Source organism: Piliocolobus tephrosceles, chromosome 6 (genome assembly GCF_002776525.5).
Source record: "Piliocolobus tephrosceles isolate RC106 chromosome 6, ASM277652v3, whole genome shotgun sequence".
Taxonomy (NCBI): Eukaryota; Metazoa; Chordata; class Mammalia; order Primates; family Cercopithecidae; genus Piliocolobus; species Piliocolobus tephrosceles.
In genome coordinates this window covers 87,060,064-87,081,471 of record NC_045439.1, presented here as the reverse complement: position 1 = coordinate 87,081,471, position 21,408 = coordinate 87,060,064, and the positions used below count along the sequence as shown (strand labels likewise).

The 21,408-nt window shown below is 37.0% G+C and overlaps 1 protein-coding gene across 4 annotated transcripts in view; it reads left to right on the top strand.

Moving 5' to 3' along the window:
• The window catches only part of SCAPER (S-phase cyclin A associated protein in the ER), a 597,115-nt gene that overhangs the window by 36,128 nt on the left and 539,579 nt on the right, over nt 1–21,408 (top strand). For all 4 annotated transcript variants that reach the window (XM_023197631.1, XM_023197627.1, XM_023197630.1 and 1 more), the window contains 2 exons: nt 11,989–12,106; nt 16,646–16,716. In XM_023197631.1, coding sequence (XP_023053399.1) covers nt 11,989–12,106; nt 16,646–16,716 — 189 coding nt within the window. The remainder of the gene's footprint in view (nt 1–11,988; nt 12,107–16,645; nt 16,717–21,408) is intronic.

Genomic DNA, 21,408 nt, shown 5'->3' with positions numbered 1-21,408 from the left:
TTCCTGGATATCCTTGTTAACTTTCTGTCTCGTTGATCTGTCTAATGTTGACAGTGGAGTGTTGAAGTCTCCCATTATTATTGTATGGGAGTCTAAGTCTCTTTGTAAGTCTTAAGGACTTGCTTTATGAATCTGGGTGCTCCTGTATTAGGTGCATATATATTTAGGATAGTTAGCTCTTCCTGTTGGATTGATCCCTTTACCATTATGTAATGGCCTTCTTTGTCTCTTTTGATCTTTGATGGTTTAAAGTCTGTTTTATCAGAGACTAGGATTGCAACCCCTGCTTTTTTTTGTTCTCCATTTGCTTGGTAGATCTTCCTCCATCCTTTTATTTTGAGCCTATGTATGTCTCTGCATGTGAGATGGGTCTCCTGAAGACAGCAGACTGATGGGTCTTGACTCTTTATCCAGTTTGCCAGTCTGTGTCTTTTAATTGGAGCATTTAGTCCATTTACATTTAAGGTTAATATTGTTATGTGTGATCTTGATCCTGCCATTATGATATTAACTGGTTATTTTGCTCATTAGTTGATGTAGTTTCTTCCTAGGCTCGATGGTCTTTACATTTTGGCATGTTTTTGCAGTGGCTGGTACCGGTTGTTCCTTTCCATGTTTAGGGCTTCCTTCAGGGTCTCTTGTAAGGCAGGCCTGGTGGTGACAAAATCTCTAAGCATTTGCTTATCTGTAAAGAATTTTATTTCTCCTTCACTTATGAAACTTAGTTTGGCTGGATATGAAATTCTGGGTTTAAAATTCTTTTCTTTAAGAACGTTGAATATTGGCCCCCACTCTCTTCTGGCTTGTAGAGTTTCTGCCGAGAGATCTGCTGTCAGTCTGATGGGCTTCCCTTTGTGGGTAACCCGACCTTTCTCTCTGGCTGCCCTTAAGATTTCTTCCTTCATTTCAACTTTGGTGAATCTGGCAATTATGTGTCTTGGAGTTGCTCTTCTGGAGGAGTATCTTTGTGGCGTTCTCTGTATTTCCTGAATTTGAATGTTGGCCTGGCCTGCTAGGTTGGGGAAGTTCTCCTGGATGATATCCTGTAGAGTGTTTTCCAATTTGGTTCCATTTTCCCCCTCACTTTCAGGCACCCCAATCAGACGTAGATTTGGTCTTTTGACATAATCCCATACTTCTTGCAGGCTTTGTTCATTTGTTTTTCTTCTTTTTTCTTTTGGTTTCTCTTCTCGCTTCATTTCATTCATTTGATCCTCAATCGCTGATACTCTTTCTTCCAGTTGATCGAGTCGGTTACTGAAGCTTGTGCATTTGTCACGTATTTCTCGTGTCATGGTTTTCATCTCTGTCATTTCGTTTATGACCTTCTCTGCATTAATTAGTCTAGCTGTCAATTCTTCCTTTTTTTTTTTAAGATTTTTAGTTTCTTTGCGCTGGGTACGTAATTCCTCCTTTAGCTCTGAGAGGTTTGATGGACTGAAGCCTTCTTCTCTCATCTCATCAAAATCATTCTCTGACCAGCTTTGATCCGTTGCTGGCGATGGGCTGTGCTCCTTTGCAGGAGGAGATGCGCTCTTATTTTTTGAATTTCCAGCTTTTCTGCCCTGCTTTTTCCCCATCTTTGTGGTTTTATCTGTCACTGGTCTTTGATGATGGTGACGTACTGATGGGGTTTTGATATAGGTGTCCTTCCTGTTTGATGGGTTTCCTTCTGACTGTCAGGACCCTCAGCTATAGGTCTGTTGGAGATTGCTTGAGGTCCACTCCAGACCCTGTTTGCCTGGGTATCAGCAACAGAGGTTGCAGAAGATAGAATATTGCTGAACAGCGAGTGCACCTGTCTGATTCTTGCTTTGGAAGCTTCCTCTCAGGGGTGTACTCCACCCTGTGAGGTGTGGGGTGTCAGACTGCCCCTAGTGGGGGATGTCTCCCAGTTAGGCTACTCAGGGATCAGTGACCCACTTGAGCAGGCAGACTGCCCCTTCTCAGATCTCAACCTCCGTGTTGGGAGATCCACTGCTCTCTTCAAAGCTGTCAGACAGAGTCGTTCACGTTTCACAGGCTTCTACTCCTTTAGCTGAGCCCTGTCCCCAGAGGCGCAGTCTACAGAGACAGGCAGGTTTCCTTGAGCTGCTGTGAGCTCCACCCAGTTCCAGCTTCCCAGCGGCTTTAGTTACCTACTTAAGCCTCAGCGATGGCGGGCGCCCCTCCCCCAGCCTCGCTGCTGCCTTGCGGTTAGATTGCCGCAGACTGCTGTGTTAGCAAGGAGAGAGGCTCCCTGGGCGTGGGACCCTCCCGGCCAGGTGTGGGATACAATCTCTGGTGTGCCGGTGTTACAGCGCAGTATTGGGGTGGGAGTTACCCGATTTTCCAGGTGTTGTGTGTCTCAGTTCCCCTGGCTAGGAAAAGGGACTCTCTTCCCCCTCGCGCTTCCCAGGTGAGGCGATGCCTCGCCCTGCTTCAGCTCTCGCTGGTCGGGCTGCAGCAGCTGACCAGCACCGATTGTCCGGCACTCCCGAGTGAGATGACCCCAGTACCTCAGTTGAAAATGCAGAAATCGCCGGTCTTCTGTGTCGCTCGCGCTGGGAGATGGAGACTGAAGCTGTTCTTATTCGGCCATCTTGCTCCGCCCCCTCCTACTTGATTTTTTTAAAGTATATAGTTTTTTGCAGAAAATTTCAATCATTTTATTTTCAGTTCATATTAATTAGAGTTACTTTAAAATCTATTTCTGATAACTTTTATTACTTGGCTCATGGGTGGGTATATTCTCATTTTTTGTATTTTTTCTTGGTTTTTAGTCTTTGGACTTGTTTTCTAGTATGCCCAGTAATAATTTATTTTATTTTATTGCTGCATAAGAGATGTACATAATTTTGGGGTACATGTGATAATTGATTACATTCATATCATTTGTTAAGATCAAATTAGTATACTTGGTTGTATCTGTCAACCTAAATATATCTTTTTATACTAGAAACATTCAAATTATTCTCTTCTAGCTATTTTGAAATGCATAATAAAATATTATAACTATAGTCACCCCTCTGATCTATCTAACACTAGGTCTTATTTTTTCTATCTAACCATATATTTGTACCCATTAATCAACTTTTTATCCCCTCCCACCCCACTCCACTACTTTTCCTGGCCTTGGGTAACTACCAGTCTACTCAATATTTTCATGAGATCCACTTTTTTAGCTCCAACATATGGGGAGAAAGTGTGATAGTTCTCTTTGTATGCTTGGCTTATTTCACTTAACATAATGACCTCCAGTTCCATCTGTATTGTTGTAAATGACAGGATTTTATTCTTTTTCATGGCTGAATGATATTCGACTTTGTATATGTAATACATTTTCTTTATTCATCTGTTGATGGGCACTTAGGTTGATTCCATGTATGTGAATAGTGATGCAATAAACATGGGAGTGCAGATATCTTTTTGATTAAAGTTTCCTTTATTTTAGATATATACCCCGTAGTGGAATTGCTGGATCATATGGCGAGTCTATTTTTAGTTTTTTTGAGGAACTTTCATACTGTTCTCTATAATGGCATACTAATTTTCATTTCCACTAATAGTGTACTAGGGTGCCTCTTTTTCCACATCCTCGGTGGCATGTTATTGCCTGTCTTTTTGATAAAAACCATTTTAACTGGGTGAGATGATATTTCATTGTAGTTTTGATTTGCATTTCTCTGGTGATTAGTGATGAGTCTTTTTTCATATATCTGTTGGCCATTTTGTATACCTTCTTTTGAGAAATGTCTATTTAGATCTTTTGTCTGTTTTTAATTTGGATTATTTGTGTTTTGCTAGTGAGTTGTTGGAGCTCCTCATATGTTCTGGTTATTAATCTCTTATTAGATGGGTAGTTTCCAAATATTTTCTTCCATTCTGTGGATTGTCTCTTTGTTGATTATTTCCTTTGTTGTGCAGAATCCTTTTAGTTATTAATATAGTCTCATTTGTCTGTTTTTGTTTTTGTTGCCTGTGCTTTTGAGATCTTACACAAACAAGTCTTTACCCAGACAAGTTATCTTTACCCAGACAAGTTTTCTTTTAGTAGTTTCATAGTTTCAGGTCTTACCTTGAAGTTTTTAATCCATTTTGATTTGATTTTTTGGTATGGTGAGAGATAGGAATCTAGTTTTATTTTTTTGCATAAAGTTATCCAGTTTTTCCAGCACCATTTATTGAATAGGGTGTTCTTTCCCTGGTGTATGTTCCTGTCAATTTTGTCAAAGATTACTTGGCTGTAAATGCATATGTTTATTTCTGGGTTCTCTATTCTGTTCCATTGGTCTGTGTGTTTGTTTTTATGCCAGTACCATGCTGATTTTGTTACTATAGTCAGGTACTGGGATGTCTCCAGCTTCGTTCTTTGTGCTGAGGTTTGTTTTGGCTGTTTGGGGTATTTTGTGTTCCATATAAGTTTTAGAATTTTTTTTTTTTTTTGAGATGGAGTCTCGCTCTGTCGCCCGGGCTGGAGTGCAGTGGCCGGATCTCAGCTCACTGCAAGCTCTGCCTCCTGGGTTTACGCCATTGTCCTGCCTCAGCCTCCTGAGTAGCTGGGACTACAGGTGCCTGCCACCTCGCCCGGCTAGTTTTTTGTATTTTTTAGTAGAGACGGGGTTTCACCATGTTAGCCAGGATGGTCTCCATCTCCTAACTTCGTGATCCGCCCGTCTCAGCCTCCCAAAGTGCTGGGATTACAGGCTTGAGCCACCGCGCCCGGCCTTAGAATTTTTTTTTCTATTTCTGTAAAGAATGTCATTGGTATTTTGATAAGGGATTGCATTGAATCTGTAAATTGCTTTGGGTAATATTGTTGTTTTAATAGTGTTCTTCCATTTCATAAGCATGAAATATCTTTCCATTTTTTATAGCCTCATTCTCTTTCATCAGTCTAGATCTTTCCCTTTTTTGGTTAAATTGATTCCAAGATATTTTATATTGTTTGTAACTGTTGTAAATGGGATTGCTTTCTTGATTTTCTTTTTTGAATTGTTCACTGTTGGTTTTTGTATGTTGATTTTGTATCCTGTACCTTTACTGAATTTGTTAGTCAGTTCTAACATATTTTGGTGGAGTCTTTAGGTTTTTTGGTTTTTTTTTTTTTTGAGACAGTGTTTCATTCTGTCACCCAGGCTGGAGTGCAATGATGCGATCATAGCTCGCTGCAGCCTTGAGCTCCCAGGCTGAAGCAATTCTCCTGCCTCTGCCTCCTGAAGTGCTGGGATTACTTGTGTAAGCCACCACACCTGACTGTCTTTATATTTTTGTAAGTAAAAGATGTCATCTGCAAACGAGGCTAATTAGACTTCTTCCTTTTCAATGTGGATGCCTTTTATGGTTTCATAACTGGAAGGGGAACCAACAGATTAGTAGTTTATTTCTTGTTCACTTAATAGTTCAGTGTAGGTATTCAGCATGTGACCTTTCACATTTTGATGGGATTAAATTTTTTTTTATCTTTTGACTCCGTCATTCTTTAGAGAGTCCTGCTAGATCCTGTGAATCTGGCCAGTAAGTGGGAAACTGAGGGAGAGAGCATAGCTGATGATGCAGGAGACTTTAAAAAAAATAAATCAGATCTGGACATAGCTTACCTCATTTTCCCCTATATTCTAGCATGCAGAAGTCACATGGCCATCTGTCTGCAAGAAAGACTGGAAGGTGTTGTCTAGCTTTGTGACAGGAAAGAAAGCAAGTGGTTTTGATGCATGTTGTAGTCTCTGTCATGGCGGCTGATACAGTATTAATAATTTAGGTTTGAGATGATGGCTTGGACTAGGGTGATGGTAGTGGATTTACATTCTCCAGTTGTATGTAGGAGATAGACTCGATAAGACTTGATATATTATTTAGGGTATAGGCTAGTGAGCTCTAACCAGAGGCTCCAGAACAGAGTAGCTCATACAAGAGAGAAGTTGTTTCCCCCTTATAATAGTTTAGCCATCCTTAGTTCATCTATGGTTTTACCTTTAGATGGTGTGAAATATTGATAAAAACTGATAAAGTTATCATAAATTACTGAACAGGATTCCAGCTTATTCTGTAATATTAGGGAAATTGTACTGATTATATGGTTTCTCAGGTAAGCTTCATGATTAGTAATCTTATCTTCATACTACCCAAAGTATTAAGGGCTTTAGTAGTGGGAATTTAAGAGAAAGGTTCTTCTCTGAATTATTCAGAAAGCTGAAAAACATTGGAAAAAAGATATAAGAATTTCATTTTATGGGCAGGTAGTGGTATGAATGGATTTTGAAGAAGTTGTATAAAGTAGAAAGTTTTATGGAGACAGATATATAGATATTTAGTAAACAGTACTTGTAACCTTTTCAAGATCGTGGGAAAAGTTGTTAAAATTGAAATTATTTAGGTATTTTAAACCTAAGAGAAAGAAGTTTATTTGGGATCAAGTCTCAGAAGTACCTAGCCTCTTTGGTGACTATTCTAAACACTTGCTTTCTTAGATTATGTACTGTAAGATTTGAACATAAAAACTTTCACTGAAGACTGATACTTTTAATCGAAACATTAAGTATTTGAACAGGTCTCTGTAAAATCTCCATACAGCACTAGGTGGCACACTGTGACTTTGGATGAAAATACACATATTTCGTTGAAGACTCCTGTGAGAAAATAACCTAGGTTAAAAAAAAATGCTATTTGAAATAGACATTTATTTTATGAAGTATCTCAGAACTATTTATTGCATTTCAAACCCTGATACTGATATTAAAATGCTTAAAACTATTTTATTTACATTACTACTGACATTTTTATAAGAATTGGATTACTAAAAATCATTAGAACTTATGGGTTTTTACTGAAAGGAGTCCATTCAGCATATATTACAAAAAGCATCTGTGCTTTAAAATGAAAAATGATTTTCAATCAGATCTTGTAGTAAGATGAGTAGTTATGATGTTTTTGCTTATTAAGTATTGAAACTAAGAATAAAATCAAAGTCTTGAACTAGTAGTTTTTCTTTGAATGTGTGTCTGTGTATATATACTAAATACAAAAGAGCCAACTTGGTAAAATTGATAGTAGAGCTGAAATGTTTATGGAAGTAAAGAATATTAGATTTGAAGTTTTCTGGTCTAGTGTTACAACATTGCTATTTTGTGATTATCCATTTTAGTTCTTGGAAACTCATTATTTTGTGAAGACTCTTGACTTAGAGTATAATGTATGGCATAGTGAATTTTATGACCACACACACACACACATACTCACTCTGTCTCTCTCTCTCTCTCTCTCTCCCTCCCCCTCCCTCCCCCCCCCCCCCCCCCCCCCCCCACAGGATGTTCTGTGATTGTGTAAGGGAATTATCTGAAATAGAGCTGAAAGTAGGCCACCTATTTATACTTGTTCATTTGGCCTGGAAACAATCGTGATACTCTTGGTTAGAACAATGCTTAGGTAACCTAAATGATAGATGTCAGTGTAAGTTAGATAGCACTGACTAATACTTAATGGGAGAAGTGCTTAAGCTAAACAAGGAGGTTTTCTGGTGTTACGTTGATTGGAAAGTATGGGAATGAGTAGAGAAGTGACTTTTGCAAATCTAGAGGACACTGAATGGGGTTTGGACAGTGACAGTGAGTTTCAGTGAAAGCTTAATGAGTCAGGTAAGTAGATGACACATGGATATTCAGGGTAAGGTCAGAGGAATGAAGGAATGTGGGTACAGAAGTTTATGTTAAAGACATAAAAAGTGACAAGTTCTGGATTAGACTCTCATCACAGAGAATTAGAGTAGAAGAACGTAGTCTTTGTTTTTTTAGTAGTTTGGATATGCGTTGGTTAGTTACTCATTTTTGTACCGAAGCCTGATTCCTGTCACTCACAGATTTAGCACCTGTTGTCATTCCCTCTTTCCTACCATAACACAATTTCTCTCTGTACTGGATCATTCCAATCAGTATGAAAGTATGATATGCTATCACTCATCTTAAAAATCCATTCTGTTTATTTCTTTGTTCTCCTTTATGACGAAACTCAAAGTATCTTAATACTCTCTCCATTTTTCTCATCATTCTGTTTTGAACCTTTTTCAGTCAGGATTTTGACCCTACTATACCACTAAATAGGCAATAAGTTATCAGTTTATTAGAGTTTATTATAAATTATTACTTTTATTGCTTCCTGGACAATGCAGGGCTGTCAGTCTTATTGCTATTGCTTTAAAGGTAATGAGTTGATTTTTCCCTCTCCTTTGTACTCTTAAGATTTTTTTCTTTGTTTCATGTTATCAGTTTTTCTGTGCAATGCTTAAGTGTGGTTTGCTTTGTAAAATTTATCCTCTTTGGGGTTTGCAGAGTTTCTGGGAGAACTGGGCTCATACCTTTTTCTCAACTTTATTTTGTACTGTCAAAGAGATTAATGGGACGGTTGGTGAAATTTAAATGCTGTAGTTTAAATAATAATTCTGTGTCAGCGTTAATCTCCTGATTTTGTTAGTTATGGTATAGTGATATAGGAGAGTGTCCTTACATATATAAAATACATAGTGAAGTATTTACTGCCAAGGAGTATAACTGCAGATTGTTCTCAAATGCTTCAGGAAAAAACGTGTGAGGGTATGTTTGATATTCTTTGCGTGAATTTAAAACTTTTCAGTAATTTGAATTTATTTCAGAATGACAAGTAATATGTATCTGTTTATCTAACAATTGGCTTGTTACCATGCAGCCACATTATTTGTTTACATATTGACTATGCTGCTTCACATAAAATGGCAAAATTGAGTAGTTGTTACAGAGATCTTATGGCCTGCAAAGCCTAAAGTAAAAAAAAATTTATTATCTGGCCCTTTGTAGAAAATCTTTGCTGACCCTTGCTCTAGAGTGTACTATAGTGACTTGTTTTTTTTCCCTGAAGTGATGCTGCTCATTAACTTCCTTCATTTGAAAATAATGTGGTGCTTTTTCTTCACATATTCCCCAAAAGAATAAAAATTAACCAGTAGGTGGGGAGAATCCAAACTGGAAGGCAAATAGTAACATACTCCCAGGGGAAGATGAGAACTAATTACATGATTTTGGCAAACATTAATTTGGATGTTGTAAGGTTAAAGATAAGAACCATACATAAATGCTGTAATGTAGTTAGTAAATGTGTTTCTCATAGGAGTATGGGTTGGCAATTCTGAAACTACTTTGTGTATATATTAGAATTGAACAGATAAGTAAACAGATTGTAGATAATGAAAACTTGGGATCTTATGTTGGAGAAAGAAGTTTCAAACAAGCAAAGAGAAAGGCTGAAATGAGCCCTGTGGCATAAGGATTGAAATCAATCAGTGTAAACTTACGGTTTTTAATATCTGTATACAAATAGTTCCAGGTGTGTGTATTGTGTGTTAGGATGCATTCATCTAGTTCCTATTGTTTCATTCTGTGAGTTGACTGGGTGGTTTTTGTGATGTGATGTTGGCTTGGGTACTGGCATGGCAGCAGTTTTCTAGGGGCTCAGCTGGGCTGGAATGTTCAAAATGGCTCACTCACAAAATGGGCAGAGGATGCTGTCCTCTGGGAGTTCAGCTAGGGCCTGTCAACCAGAGTGCTGCCCATGTGTGGTCTCTCTACTTGTGGCTTGGGCTTCTCATGGCATTACTGTTGCGGCAAGTCAGGGACCCTGAATGGAGGGACTGGCTGAAACCATGGCAGAATAATGTAAATTGTGAAGATTTCATGGACATTTATTAGTTCCCCAAATTAATACTTCTGTAATTTCTTACACCTGTCTTTACTGCAGTCTCTGAACATAAATTGTGAAGATTTCATGGACACTTATCACTTCCCCAATCAATACTCTTGTGATTTCCTATGCCTGTCTTTACTTTAATCTCTTAATCCTGTCATCTTTGTAAGCTGAGGATGTATGGCGCCTCAGGACCCTGTGATGATTGTGTTAACAGCACAAATTGTTTAAACAGTATGAAATCTGGGCACCTTGGAAAAAAAACAGGATAATAACGATGTTCAGGGAACAAGGGAGATAACCATTAGGTCTGGCTGCCTGAGAGCTGGGCGGAACAGAGCCATATTTCTCTTCTTTCAAAAGCAAATAGGAGAAATATTGCTGAATTCTTTTCCTCAGCAAGGAACATCCCTGAGAAAGAGAATGCGTTCCTAGGGGGAGATCTCTAAAGTGGCCGCTCTGGGAACATCTGTTTTTTACGGTTGCAGGTAAGGGATGAAATAAACTCCGGTCTCCCGTAGCGCTCCCAGGCCTATTAGGTTGGGGAAATTCCCACCTAATAAATTTTGGTCCCACCAGTTGGTTGTCTGCTCAAACCCTGTCTCCTGATAAGATGTTATCAATGACAACGTGTGCCCGAAACTTCATTAGCAATTTTAATTTCGCCCTGTCCTGTGATCACGCCCTGCCTCCTTTTGCCTTGTAATATTTTATTACCTCGTGAAGCATGTGATCTCTGTTACCCACACCCTATTTGTACACTCCCTCCCCTTTTGAAAATCACTAATAAAAGCTTGCTGGTTTTGTGGCTTGGGGGGTATCACAGAACCTGCCGACGTGTGATGTCTCCCCCGGACACCCAGCTTTAAAATTTATCTCTTTTGTACTATTTCCCTTTATTTCACAGACCGGCTGACACTTAGGAAAAATAGAAAAGGTCCCACGTTGAATTATCGGGGGTGAGTTCCCCCGATAATGACAGCTGGATTTTAAGAGAGGGCGCTTTCTAAGAGACTCAGGTGGAGGCTGCAAAGCTTCTGATGACCTAGTCTCAGAAGTTATGCAGTGTCCTTTCTGCCTCATTTTATTGGTCAGAAAGCAAGTCACAGAGGCATATTCAAGGGGAGTGGATCACATGAGGACTTGAACACCAGCAGGTGGGGTTCACTGGAGCCAAGGGGGGCATATTTGGAGACTACCTATCATACTTGTTAATTCATGTATTATTTTTTACTCTTACATGTTAGCTTCGTTGGCTTGGATTGTTAGCTCTTTGAGTACAAGCACAATACTTTATATTTCTTTATATTCTCCTCAGTCTCTTGATATTTTTGCACATAGTAATTACCTTGTGAAATGTATTGTGCCTTAGGATTCCAGGATTGGTAAAAATCCAGGCTGGCAAGAACTGTAGGAGGGCATGGAGGCACCTACTAATTGGACTGGGATTTTGGGCTGGCCCAGTGGTGAAGTTGTTTCACAAAGAGGCAGGTTGCCCACACAGATTTAAGGATTAGATAAAGAGGCTGTATCCTTGTGTTCATATGGGTGCTTTATGATCTCTTTCTTCTCACAGATACTTGGCTTATAAAAACAGACTATTTTGATATGACATTCATTAGTGGGGAAGCAATTTCCTTTATTTTACTGGACCTGGCTCCCAGCTGGCACAGATTGTTGGTGGGGCTGAACCTGTAGGCTCGTGTTTTTAGGCCAGGCGGGGCTAGAGCAAGCAAGAAATTACACATGTTCTGTGCAGTAGTTTGAGTTTTAAAAATTGCAATTTAAATTTACCTGTTAACAGCAATTATTATTTGAATCCTAATAACTTGGAGATAAAATTATGTAGCTAAAAACTGAATGTTGACTTATTTTAGCACAATCTCTAGGGAATAAAAAAAGGATTTTCCAAAATATTTTATGCTGAAGAGGTCTTTTAGGGGAAATATATAGGATGTTTGTAAAAACTGGTCTCTTTCACACTTGGACTTGTTGATGTGTAAGGGATGGTGCAGATATTAGTCCACAGCAGTGTTTGTGCTTTTTAGGCCACTTTTCAAACTTTAGATTATATTTATTATTTAAATAATTTGTTTATTTTTTAGAGTTACAAAGCTCATTGTTTTTAGATCTAAAAAAGACTTGTGACTTTCTCTTCTCTGTTTAACAACCTACCAAATCCCAAATTAGTGTTTTCTTTTTGAGAAAAATGTGAGAAATAATGACTTTGTTAAATATATTATATACTTTGACTTATGTAATATCTAATAATCTAATAAGTACCATTTTTTCCATACATAGGCTTCATTCCAGCGCTCCAATAGTCATGACAAAGTAAGGAGAATAGTTGCAGAGGAGGGTCGTACAGCAAGAAACCTAATAGCTTGGAGTGTTCCACTAGAAAGCAAAGATGATGATGGTATGTATTTAAAAAATTAGTTTCATTTTTGTAAATAAGAAGGATGTATTTAGTCCTAAATAGATAGACTGAAAACCGTTTGCAATTGGACCTCTTGGGGCTGATTAGTATGTTAAATAAGAAATTATTTTTTGTTGCTTTTATACACACATGGCTTTATAAAAGCCTTACAGTCAGTTTTGCTTTTTCAGGTAATAGTGAAATTTGAAATTGGGTTTATTGTGTTATTATGACTGGCAGATTAGGGCTTTTTAAAGTGATAAGAGATTTAGTGATATGATTAGACTTTGTCTCCCTACCCAAATCTCACCTTGAATTATAATCCCTGTAATCCCCACATGTCAAGGGAGAGACCATGTGGAGGTAATTGGATCATGGGGGCGGTTTTCCCCATGCTGTTCTCATGACAGTGAGTGAGTTCTCATGAAATGTGATCGTTTTATAAGGGGCTCTTTCCCCTACACTCGGTACTTCTCCTTCCTGCTGCCTTGTGAAGAAGGTGCCTTGCTTGCCCTTCTCCTTCCACCATGATTGCAAGTTTCCTGAGGCCTCCGCAGCCATGCTGAACTATGAGTCAATTAAAGTCCTTTCCTTTATAAATTACCCAGTTTCAGGCAGTTCTTTATAAGCAGTATGAAAATGGACATTTAGGTTTTTTCTTTTATTAAATTCTTATAAAAATAAAAAGATTTTAAAAAAAATCATATTTATCATAATTAGGTGCAATTTAATGTAATACTTTAGAAAATAGAAGATACTTCTTTAGTTTTCATTATTATTATTTGAACTAGAAAAAAAAATCTCCCCCCTCCCTTTAATGGCTAGAGGCAGTGTGAAGCAACTGTTTCTGGGGATGTTGAAGATTGGATGGAGATACAGAAGTCAGGAGGTTGGCATACACTTCAGGAGACCTCACTTTGAAATTTTCTGAGGGCTTATAGAATATTCCTCATAGTTAGATTTGTCTGATATCTTTTCATGACTAGATTCAGGTATGTGTTTTTAGTAGGAATTCTATAGAAATGATGTGTCCTTTTTAGTTATCAGAGGAAGTTCATGATAACTGTCTCATTAATTTAATCAGTTGCTTTAAGTGTTGTCTGCCAAATTTCTCTACTGTAAAGTAACTAATTTTTTCCTATGTAACTAATGAGTAATTTTTGGTAAGATAGTTTGAAACTGTGTAAATATCCTGTTTTTGTTGAAACAGTACACTCACTACTTTTAGCTTCTATTGATAATCCTTGGCTTATGTTATACCTCTGGTGGTTGCAAAGTAGTGATTTGTTAACTCCATCATTCCTTCTGCATTTGTTAGCCTTCTAATATAAGGAAGAGCTTTAGCATCTCCTCTTATTTTTATATGTATGTATGTATGTATGTATTCGTATTTTCAGTTTGTGTGGACTCATGGCTTCTTATGGTATTTAATGGGGTACAATTACTCTATTTTGATGCTCAGATTGTTCTCGATTTTTCAAATGGGAGACCCTTTAACTTGGCTCCTGTTCCTTTTGGCATGTTCTAATCATGTTTCCATTCTTTAAAAACATCTTTACATAAGATGTTTCAAGCTAAACAAGAATTCACCTGTTTTATTCTTTTAAATTTATTTTTACACTTTATTTTATTTAAAATTTTCTTTAAAATATGTTTTAAATCTTTATCTTTTTTACATTTGGTCCTCTGACCCATTTGTAGTTTATTCTTACACATAGTGTGTGGTATGGATCTAATTTTATCTTTTTCCTTATAGCTAACAAGTTGCCTCAGCATAACTTACTATGAAGTTTATCTTTGCCGCAGTTATTTGAGATTCCACCTTTTCTGTAGAGTGAATTTCCATATGTAATTGTATTCCATTCTACTAGTCTGTTTACCTAATTCATGTGTGAGTGCCATACTATTTTAATTATGGAGGTATTATGGTATTTTGAAATGCCTGCTTGGATCTGTCTTCCCCTGTAGCTTTTCTTTCTCAGTTTTCCTAGCTATTTTTAGAGAGCAGTTATTTTGAATCATAAAAACTATCAAATAGAGGGGAAAATTGGATTTATCTTTTGCAGTTCAACTTCTTAACAGCTAATCTTTTCACAAGGAGCTTATTATTACTTCATTTCTTTGATAAAAGTACATATCAACATGATTTATTACAAAAGTAAAAAAAAGTATTTTGTGGTTTCTGTGTATTATAAATATTTTTATATGAAATTGTATTATCTCATTTTCCATGGGTTATTCTGAACATAAAATAGTTCAAAGATGTTTCTATTACACAATTGTTTCTATTCAAAAAACAAAGAAAATATAATAAACATCTGTACATAATCTGATTTTTCATGTAAGAACATAAATAATTGGCCAGTACAATTTTAAAGTTTGTGACTATTGTAACATAACACAACTGTAAGCACAGGCTGGGCTCAGTGGCTCACATCTGTAATCGTAGCACTTTAGGAGGTCAAGGCAGGTGATTGCCTGAGCTCAGGAGTTCGAGACCAGGCTGGACAACACGGTGAAACCTTGTCTCTGCTAAAATACAAAACAATTAGCTGGGCATGGCAGTGGGTGCCTGTTAATGCCAGCTGCTCATGAGGCTTGAACCTGGGAAGCAGAGGTTGCAGTGAGCCCAGATCACGCCACTGCACTCCAGCCTGGGGCACAGAGTGAGACTGCGTCTCAAGAAAAGAAAGAAAAACCAAAAAACTGTAAGCACAGATAATTAGAACTTTCTGACTATCTGTAGTAATGATGACAAAAGAAGAATATTAACATTTACAATTTTTGTTAAGGATTATTTTATATTGTTAAAGCTTTGCCACATATAGGCAATTAAAAACTAAGTTTTTAATATCAACTTGTTCTTGTTTTATGATTACAATGTATACTTAGGTGTTTCTGAGGATAATTCCACTTAAAAAAGTTCTGTGCTTCATATTATTTCTGTTTCTAAGCTGGTTTTTCTGCTGCATATTCTAAAAACCTGCTGGTACATTACAGCTTGTGCTTATTCTAAGCTGGTTTTTCTGCTGGATATTCTAAAAAAACTTGCTGGTACATTGTTTTATGTAATTAAAGGATGTGGCTCTGTAGGTTAGTGTAGCATTCTTTTCCTTCACCCCTGGTGGAACAGTGAGGGTATCCCACTTATGTCGGATAAGTTGATAGCTAGGTCCCTGTGTGTTATGGCTCATTTATACTGCTTCAGGGGACCTGGCCCCAAAATTACTTTGCAGAAAGGAAAATTATTCTGTTATACATTATAGAATTTTATTCCTATTTTGAAATGCTGGAGAGGTTGCAGAGAAAAAGGAGCATTTACACACTGCTGGTGAGAATGTAAATTAGTTTGGCCATTGTGGAAAGCACTTTGGTGATTGCTCAAAGAATTAAAAACAGAACTACCATTTGACCCAGCTATCTAATTACTGGGTATATACTCAAAGAATATAAATTGTTCTACCATAAAGATACATGTATGTGTATGTTCATCACAGCACTGCTTACAATAGCAAAAACATGAATAAACCTAAATGGCCATCAATGGTAGACTGGATAAAGAAAATGTACATATATACAACATGGACTACTATGTAGCCATAAAAAGAATGAAATCATGTTCTTTGCAGTAATAAGGATGGAGCTGGAGATCATTATCCTAAGTGAACTAATGCAAGAACAGAAAACCAAATACTGCACGTTCTCACTTATAAGTGGGAACTAAATATTGACTACATACACATAGACACAAAGAAGGGAGCAAAAGACATCAGGGCCTACTTTAGGGTGGAGAGTGGGAGGAGAGTGAGGATTGAAAAACTACTTATCAGTTACTTATGCTAATTACCTGGGTGATGAAATAATCTGTGCACCAAACCCCTGTGAAACGTAATTTGTCTGTATAACAAACCTGCACATGTACCTCTGGACCTAAAATAAAAGTAAAAAATAAAAAAAGAAGAATTTTATTTCTGTTTTGAATTGCTGTTGAGAATAATAATTACAAAACAGTAGTGTCTTTCTTATAAAAAGAATGAGTGAGAAAATACAAAGAACTGAAACCTCACTTTTCACAATGAAATTATGCATTTCATATATCATAAACTAAAACAAAATATTGGGGTTTATATAGAATACATATAGTCTTAATTTTATTGTTGAAATGAAATTTGAACTTAAAGAACTATTTCCAGATTTGTATATAAGTTGAGGAGTACCAGTAACTGGACTTTGTTTTTAAAAGTTGTTAGAGTATTTGACTTCTTTAAGATGTTGATTTATTCCTGTTCAGAGAAAGGTATTCAATAATAGCAGTCTCTAGGACTTCGGAATTTTTTTGTGGTTGTTGTTTTAATTATATTGGTTTATATTGACCATGAACAGACTGTACTATACTGTGGTCTCTGGAAGGAGATTAAATGTTAGTATGCCTGAATGATTTGAGTAGTTTAGGTTTACATTATCTAATTACCTATAGTTCAATTTTATATTATCTATCATTCTGTATATCTACATATTTATTTTTTTCTTGCCTTGAAGGAAAACCTAAATATCAAACTGGTGGAAAATCTAAGAGGACAATTCAAGGCACTCATAAAACTACTAAACAGGTACAGCATCTATAACTTTTATACTTACTTTTAATTTCAATTTCTGAATGTATTATAAATTATGAAAATCTTATTTTGCAGGATTTGAATATTATCTAAATAAGAATTTAATGTACTTTTTAAAAACAAATATGTATATAGTAATCAGTGTGACTTATTTGTACTAAATACTTTACAGATATTAATTTATTTGGTTCTCATACCCTTTGATGTAAGCATCACAGTTATCCTCACTTACATTGAAGTTTTGTTACAAAAAGAAACTGAGACAGAGAGAAGGCATATAGCTTACTAGTAAATGACACAGCCAGCGGTTTGAACCCAGGCAGTTAATTCCTTTTCTTTTTTTTTTTTTTCCTTTGAGTCTCACCCTGTTGCCCAGACTGGAGTGCAGTGGTGTGATCTTGGCTCACTGAACCCTCTTCCTCTTAGGTTCAGACAGTTCTCGTGCCTCAGCCACCCCAGTACCTGGGACTACAGTCATGTGTCACCACACCTGGCTAATTTTTATATTTTTAGTAGAGACAGGGTTTCACCATGTTGGCCAGGCTGGTCCCAAACTCCTGGCCTCAAGTGATCTGCCCGCCTTGGCCTCCCAAAGTGCTGGGATTACAGGCATGAACCACCACGTTCAGCCTTTGGCAGTTAATTTCCACAGTTTATGCTCTTAACTCCTCTGCTGTGCCTTCCATGTTTGCCAGTTCTTTTATGATTTTCTTTCTTGATATAATGATGCCTTTAGGTTGTAGGATAGTAAAGATATTTGGAATACAAAAATTTTAAATTGCTCTAATAAAATTTTGGAGAACACAAGCCTACTTTATCTTTTGAAGGTGTTTAGCATAATTATAGTTAGTTTTTTAATCCATAGTTATTTTCTCTGAACTTTTCATAGGTGTTGTTATTTTATTTTATTAATTTAATTTAATTTTTTGAGATGAGGTCTCACTGTTGCCCAGGCTGAGTACAGTGGCACAATCACAGCTCACAGAATCACTTGACCTTCTGGGCTCAAGTAATTCTCCCACCTCAGCCTCCAGAGTGGGCTGGGACCAGAGGTGTACACTGCTGTGCCTGGCTGATTTTTGATTTTTTGGACAATTATTTTGATATTTTTAAGTATATAGTATGTATTGTGTAAAATAAAATTTCGTATGAGGAAAACATGGACTTCTAATCATGATATCATTGTGAGTTCACAAAGAGTCTCCCGTCCCCACACACAAAGGCACCAATGATTTTATATGCATATATTTGTAAAAAAGATTAAAAATATATACATATATATGTTTTTAATATACACATATAACATACATACTTATATATGCACGTGTATACACATACATGTATATATTTCTTATCTATGTATATGTATTTTAACCTTTAGGTTCAGGGGTACATGTGCAGGTTTGTTATATAGGTAAACTCGTTTCACGGGGGTTTGTTGTACAGATTATTTCATCACGCGGGTACTAAGCCTAGTACCCAATAGTTATTTTTGCTCTTCCTCTTTTTCCTCCCACCCTCAAGGAGGCCCCTCTGTTTGTTGATCGCTTTTTTATGTTCATGAGTTCTTATAATTTAGCTCTCGTAAGTGAGGACATGCAGTATTTGGTTTTCTGTTTCTGCAATAGTTCGCTAAGGATAATGGCCTCCAGCTTCATCCATGTTCCAGCAAAATACATGATCTCGTTTTTTTTTATGGGTACATAGTATTCCATCATATATATATATACCAAATTTTCTTTATCCAATCTGTTGTTGATGGGCATTTAGGTTGATTCCATGTCTTTGCTGTTGTGAATAGTGCTGCATTGAACATTCATGTGCATGTGTCTTTATGGTAGAATGATTTATATTCCTCTGGTAATATACCCAGTAATGGATTGAATGGTATTTCTGTTTTTTGCTCTTTGAGGAATCACCATACTTCTTTCCGTAATGGCCGAACTAATTTACACTCTCAGCAATAGCATATAAGTATTATCTTATCTCCACAACCTTGCCAAGATCTGTTGCTTTTTGACTTTTTAGTAATAGCCATTCTGACTGGTGTGAAATGGTATCTCATTGTGATTTTGATTTGCATTTCTCTAGTGAACAGTGATACTGAGCTTTTTTTCATATGCTTATTGGCTGCATGTATGTCTTCTTTAGAAAAGAGTTTGTGTTCTTTGCCTACTTTTTAATGGGGTTGTTTGTTTTTATCTTATAAATTTGTTTACATTTATTATAGATGCCAGATATTTATTAAACCTTTGTCAGATGCATAGTTTGCAAAAATTTCCTCCCATTCTGTAAGTTGTTTACTTTTTTTTCGCTGTGCGGAAGCTCTTAAGTTTAATTAGATCCCGTGTGTCAAATTTTGCTTTTGTGTCAATTGCTTTCGGTGTCTTTGTCAAGAAATCTTCCTATGCATGTTCCTATGTCCAGGATGATATTGCCAGTTGTCTTCCAGGATTTTTATAGTTTTGGGTTTTACATTTAAGTCTTTAATCCGTCTTGAGTTGATATTTGTATATGGTGTAAGGAAGGGGCCTAGTTTCAGTCTTCTGCATATGGCAACTCAGTTATCTCAACACCATTTATTGAATAGAGAGTCCTTTCCCCATATCTTGTTTTTGTCAGCTTTGTCAAAGATCAGATAGTTGTAGGTATGTGGCCTTATTTTTGGGCTCTCTCTTCTGTTTCATTGGTCTTTGTGTCTGTTTTTGTACCAGTACCATGCTGTTTTGGTTACTGTAGCCTTGTAGCATAGTTTGAAATTGGGTAGCATTGATTCCTCTAGTGTTTTTTTTTAAACTTAGGATTGCCTTGGCTATTTGGGCGTTTTTTTTGGTTCCACGTGAATTTTAAATAGCTTTTTCTCATTTTGTGAAGAATGTCATTGGTAGTTTAATGGGAATAGCATTGAATCTGTAAATTGCTTTGGGTAGTATGGCTGTTTTCATGATATTGATTCTTCCTACTCATGAGCATGGGATGTTTTTCCTTTTGTTCTTGTCATCTCTGATTTCTTTGAGCAGTGTTTTGTAATTCTTGTTGTGGAGATGTTTCTCCTCCCTGGTTAGCTGTATTTCTAGATATTTTATTCTTTTTTGTCACAATTTTGAATTGGATTGCATTCCTGATTTGACTCTCGGCTTGGCTGTTGTTGTGTATAAGAATGCTAATGACTTTTTTGTTTTTGTTTTTGTTTTGAGACGGAGTCTCGCTTTGTCGCCAGGCTGGAGTGCAGTGGCACGATTTCTGCTCACCACAACCTCCGCCTCCCGGGTTCAAGCGATTCTTCTGCCTCAGCCTCCTGAGTAGTGGGACTACGGGTGCATGCCACCACGCCCAGCTAATTTTTGTATTTTTAGTAGAGGCAGGGTTTCACCACATTGGCCAGAATGGTCTCGATTTCCTGACCTCGTGATCAGCCTGCCTCAGCCTCCCAAAGTGCTGGGATTACAGGAAGAATGCTAATGACCTTTTGTACAGTGATTTTGTATCCTGAAACTTTGCTGAAGTTGTTTATCAGTTGAAGGAGCTTTTGTACTGAGACTATGGGTTTTCTAGATACATAGAATCAAGTCCTTTGTAAATGGATATTTTGACTTCCTCCCTTCCTATTTGGATGCCCTTTATTTCTTTCTCTTGCCTAATGGCTCTTGCCATGACTTTCAATACTGTATTGAATAGGAGTGGTGAGAAAAGGCATCTTTGTTTTGTGTCAGTTTTCAAGGGGAGTGCTTCCAGCTTTTCTCTGTTCAGTACGATGTTGGCTATGGCTTTGTCATAGATGGCTCTTACTATTTTGTGGTATGTTCCTTTAATACCTAATTTATTGAGAGTTTTTAACATGAAGATATGTTGTTATATTGAAAGCTTTTTATGCATCCATTGAGATAACGATGTGGTTTTTTTTCTTTAGATCTGTTTATGTGATGAATCACATTTATTGATTTGCCTATGTTGAAGCAACCTTATATCCCGGGGATGAAGCCTACTTGATTTTGGTGGATTAGCTTTTTAATGTACTGCTGAATTTGGTTTGCAGGTATTTTGTTGAGGATTTTTGTGTCAATGTTCATCAAAGATATTGGCATGAAGTTTCTTTTTGTGTTGTGTCTTGGCCACATTTTGGTATCAGGATGATACTGGCTTCATAGAATGAGTTGGAGAGGAGTTCTTCTCAATTTTTTTGGAATAGTTTCAATAGGAACAGTACCAGCTTTTCTTTGTATATCTGGTAGAATTTGGCTGTGAATCCTTCTGGTCCTGGGCTTTTTTTGGTTGGTAGGCTACTTGTTACTGATTGAATTTTGGAGTTTATTTGTTGTTCCATTTAGAGAATCAGTTTGTTTCTGGTTCAGTCTTGGGAGGGAGTACGTGTCCAGGAATTTATCCATCTCTTCTAGGTTTTCCAGTATGTATGCATAGAGGTGTTCATAGTGGTTTCTGATGGTTATTTTTATTTCTGTGGGGTCAGTGGTAACATGACATTTCCATTTGTGTTTATTTGGGTATTCTCTCGTTTCTCCTTTATTAGTCTAGCTAGTAGCCTTCTTGTTAATTTTTTCAAAGAACCAACTCCTGGATTTATTGATCTTTTGAATGGTTTTTTATGTCTTGATTTCCTTGGGTTCATCTCTGATTTTGTTTATATCTTGTCTTTTGCTAGTTTTGGGGTTGATTTGCTCTTGCTTC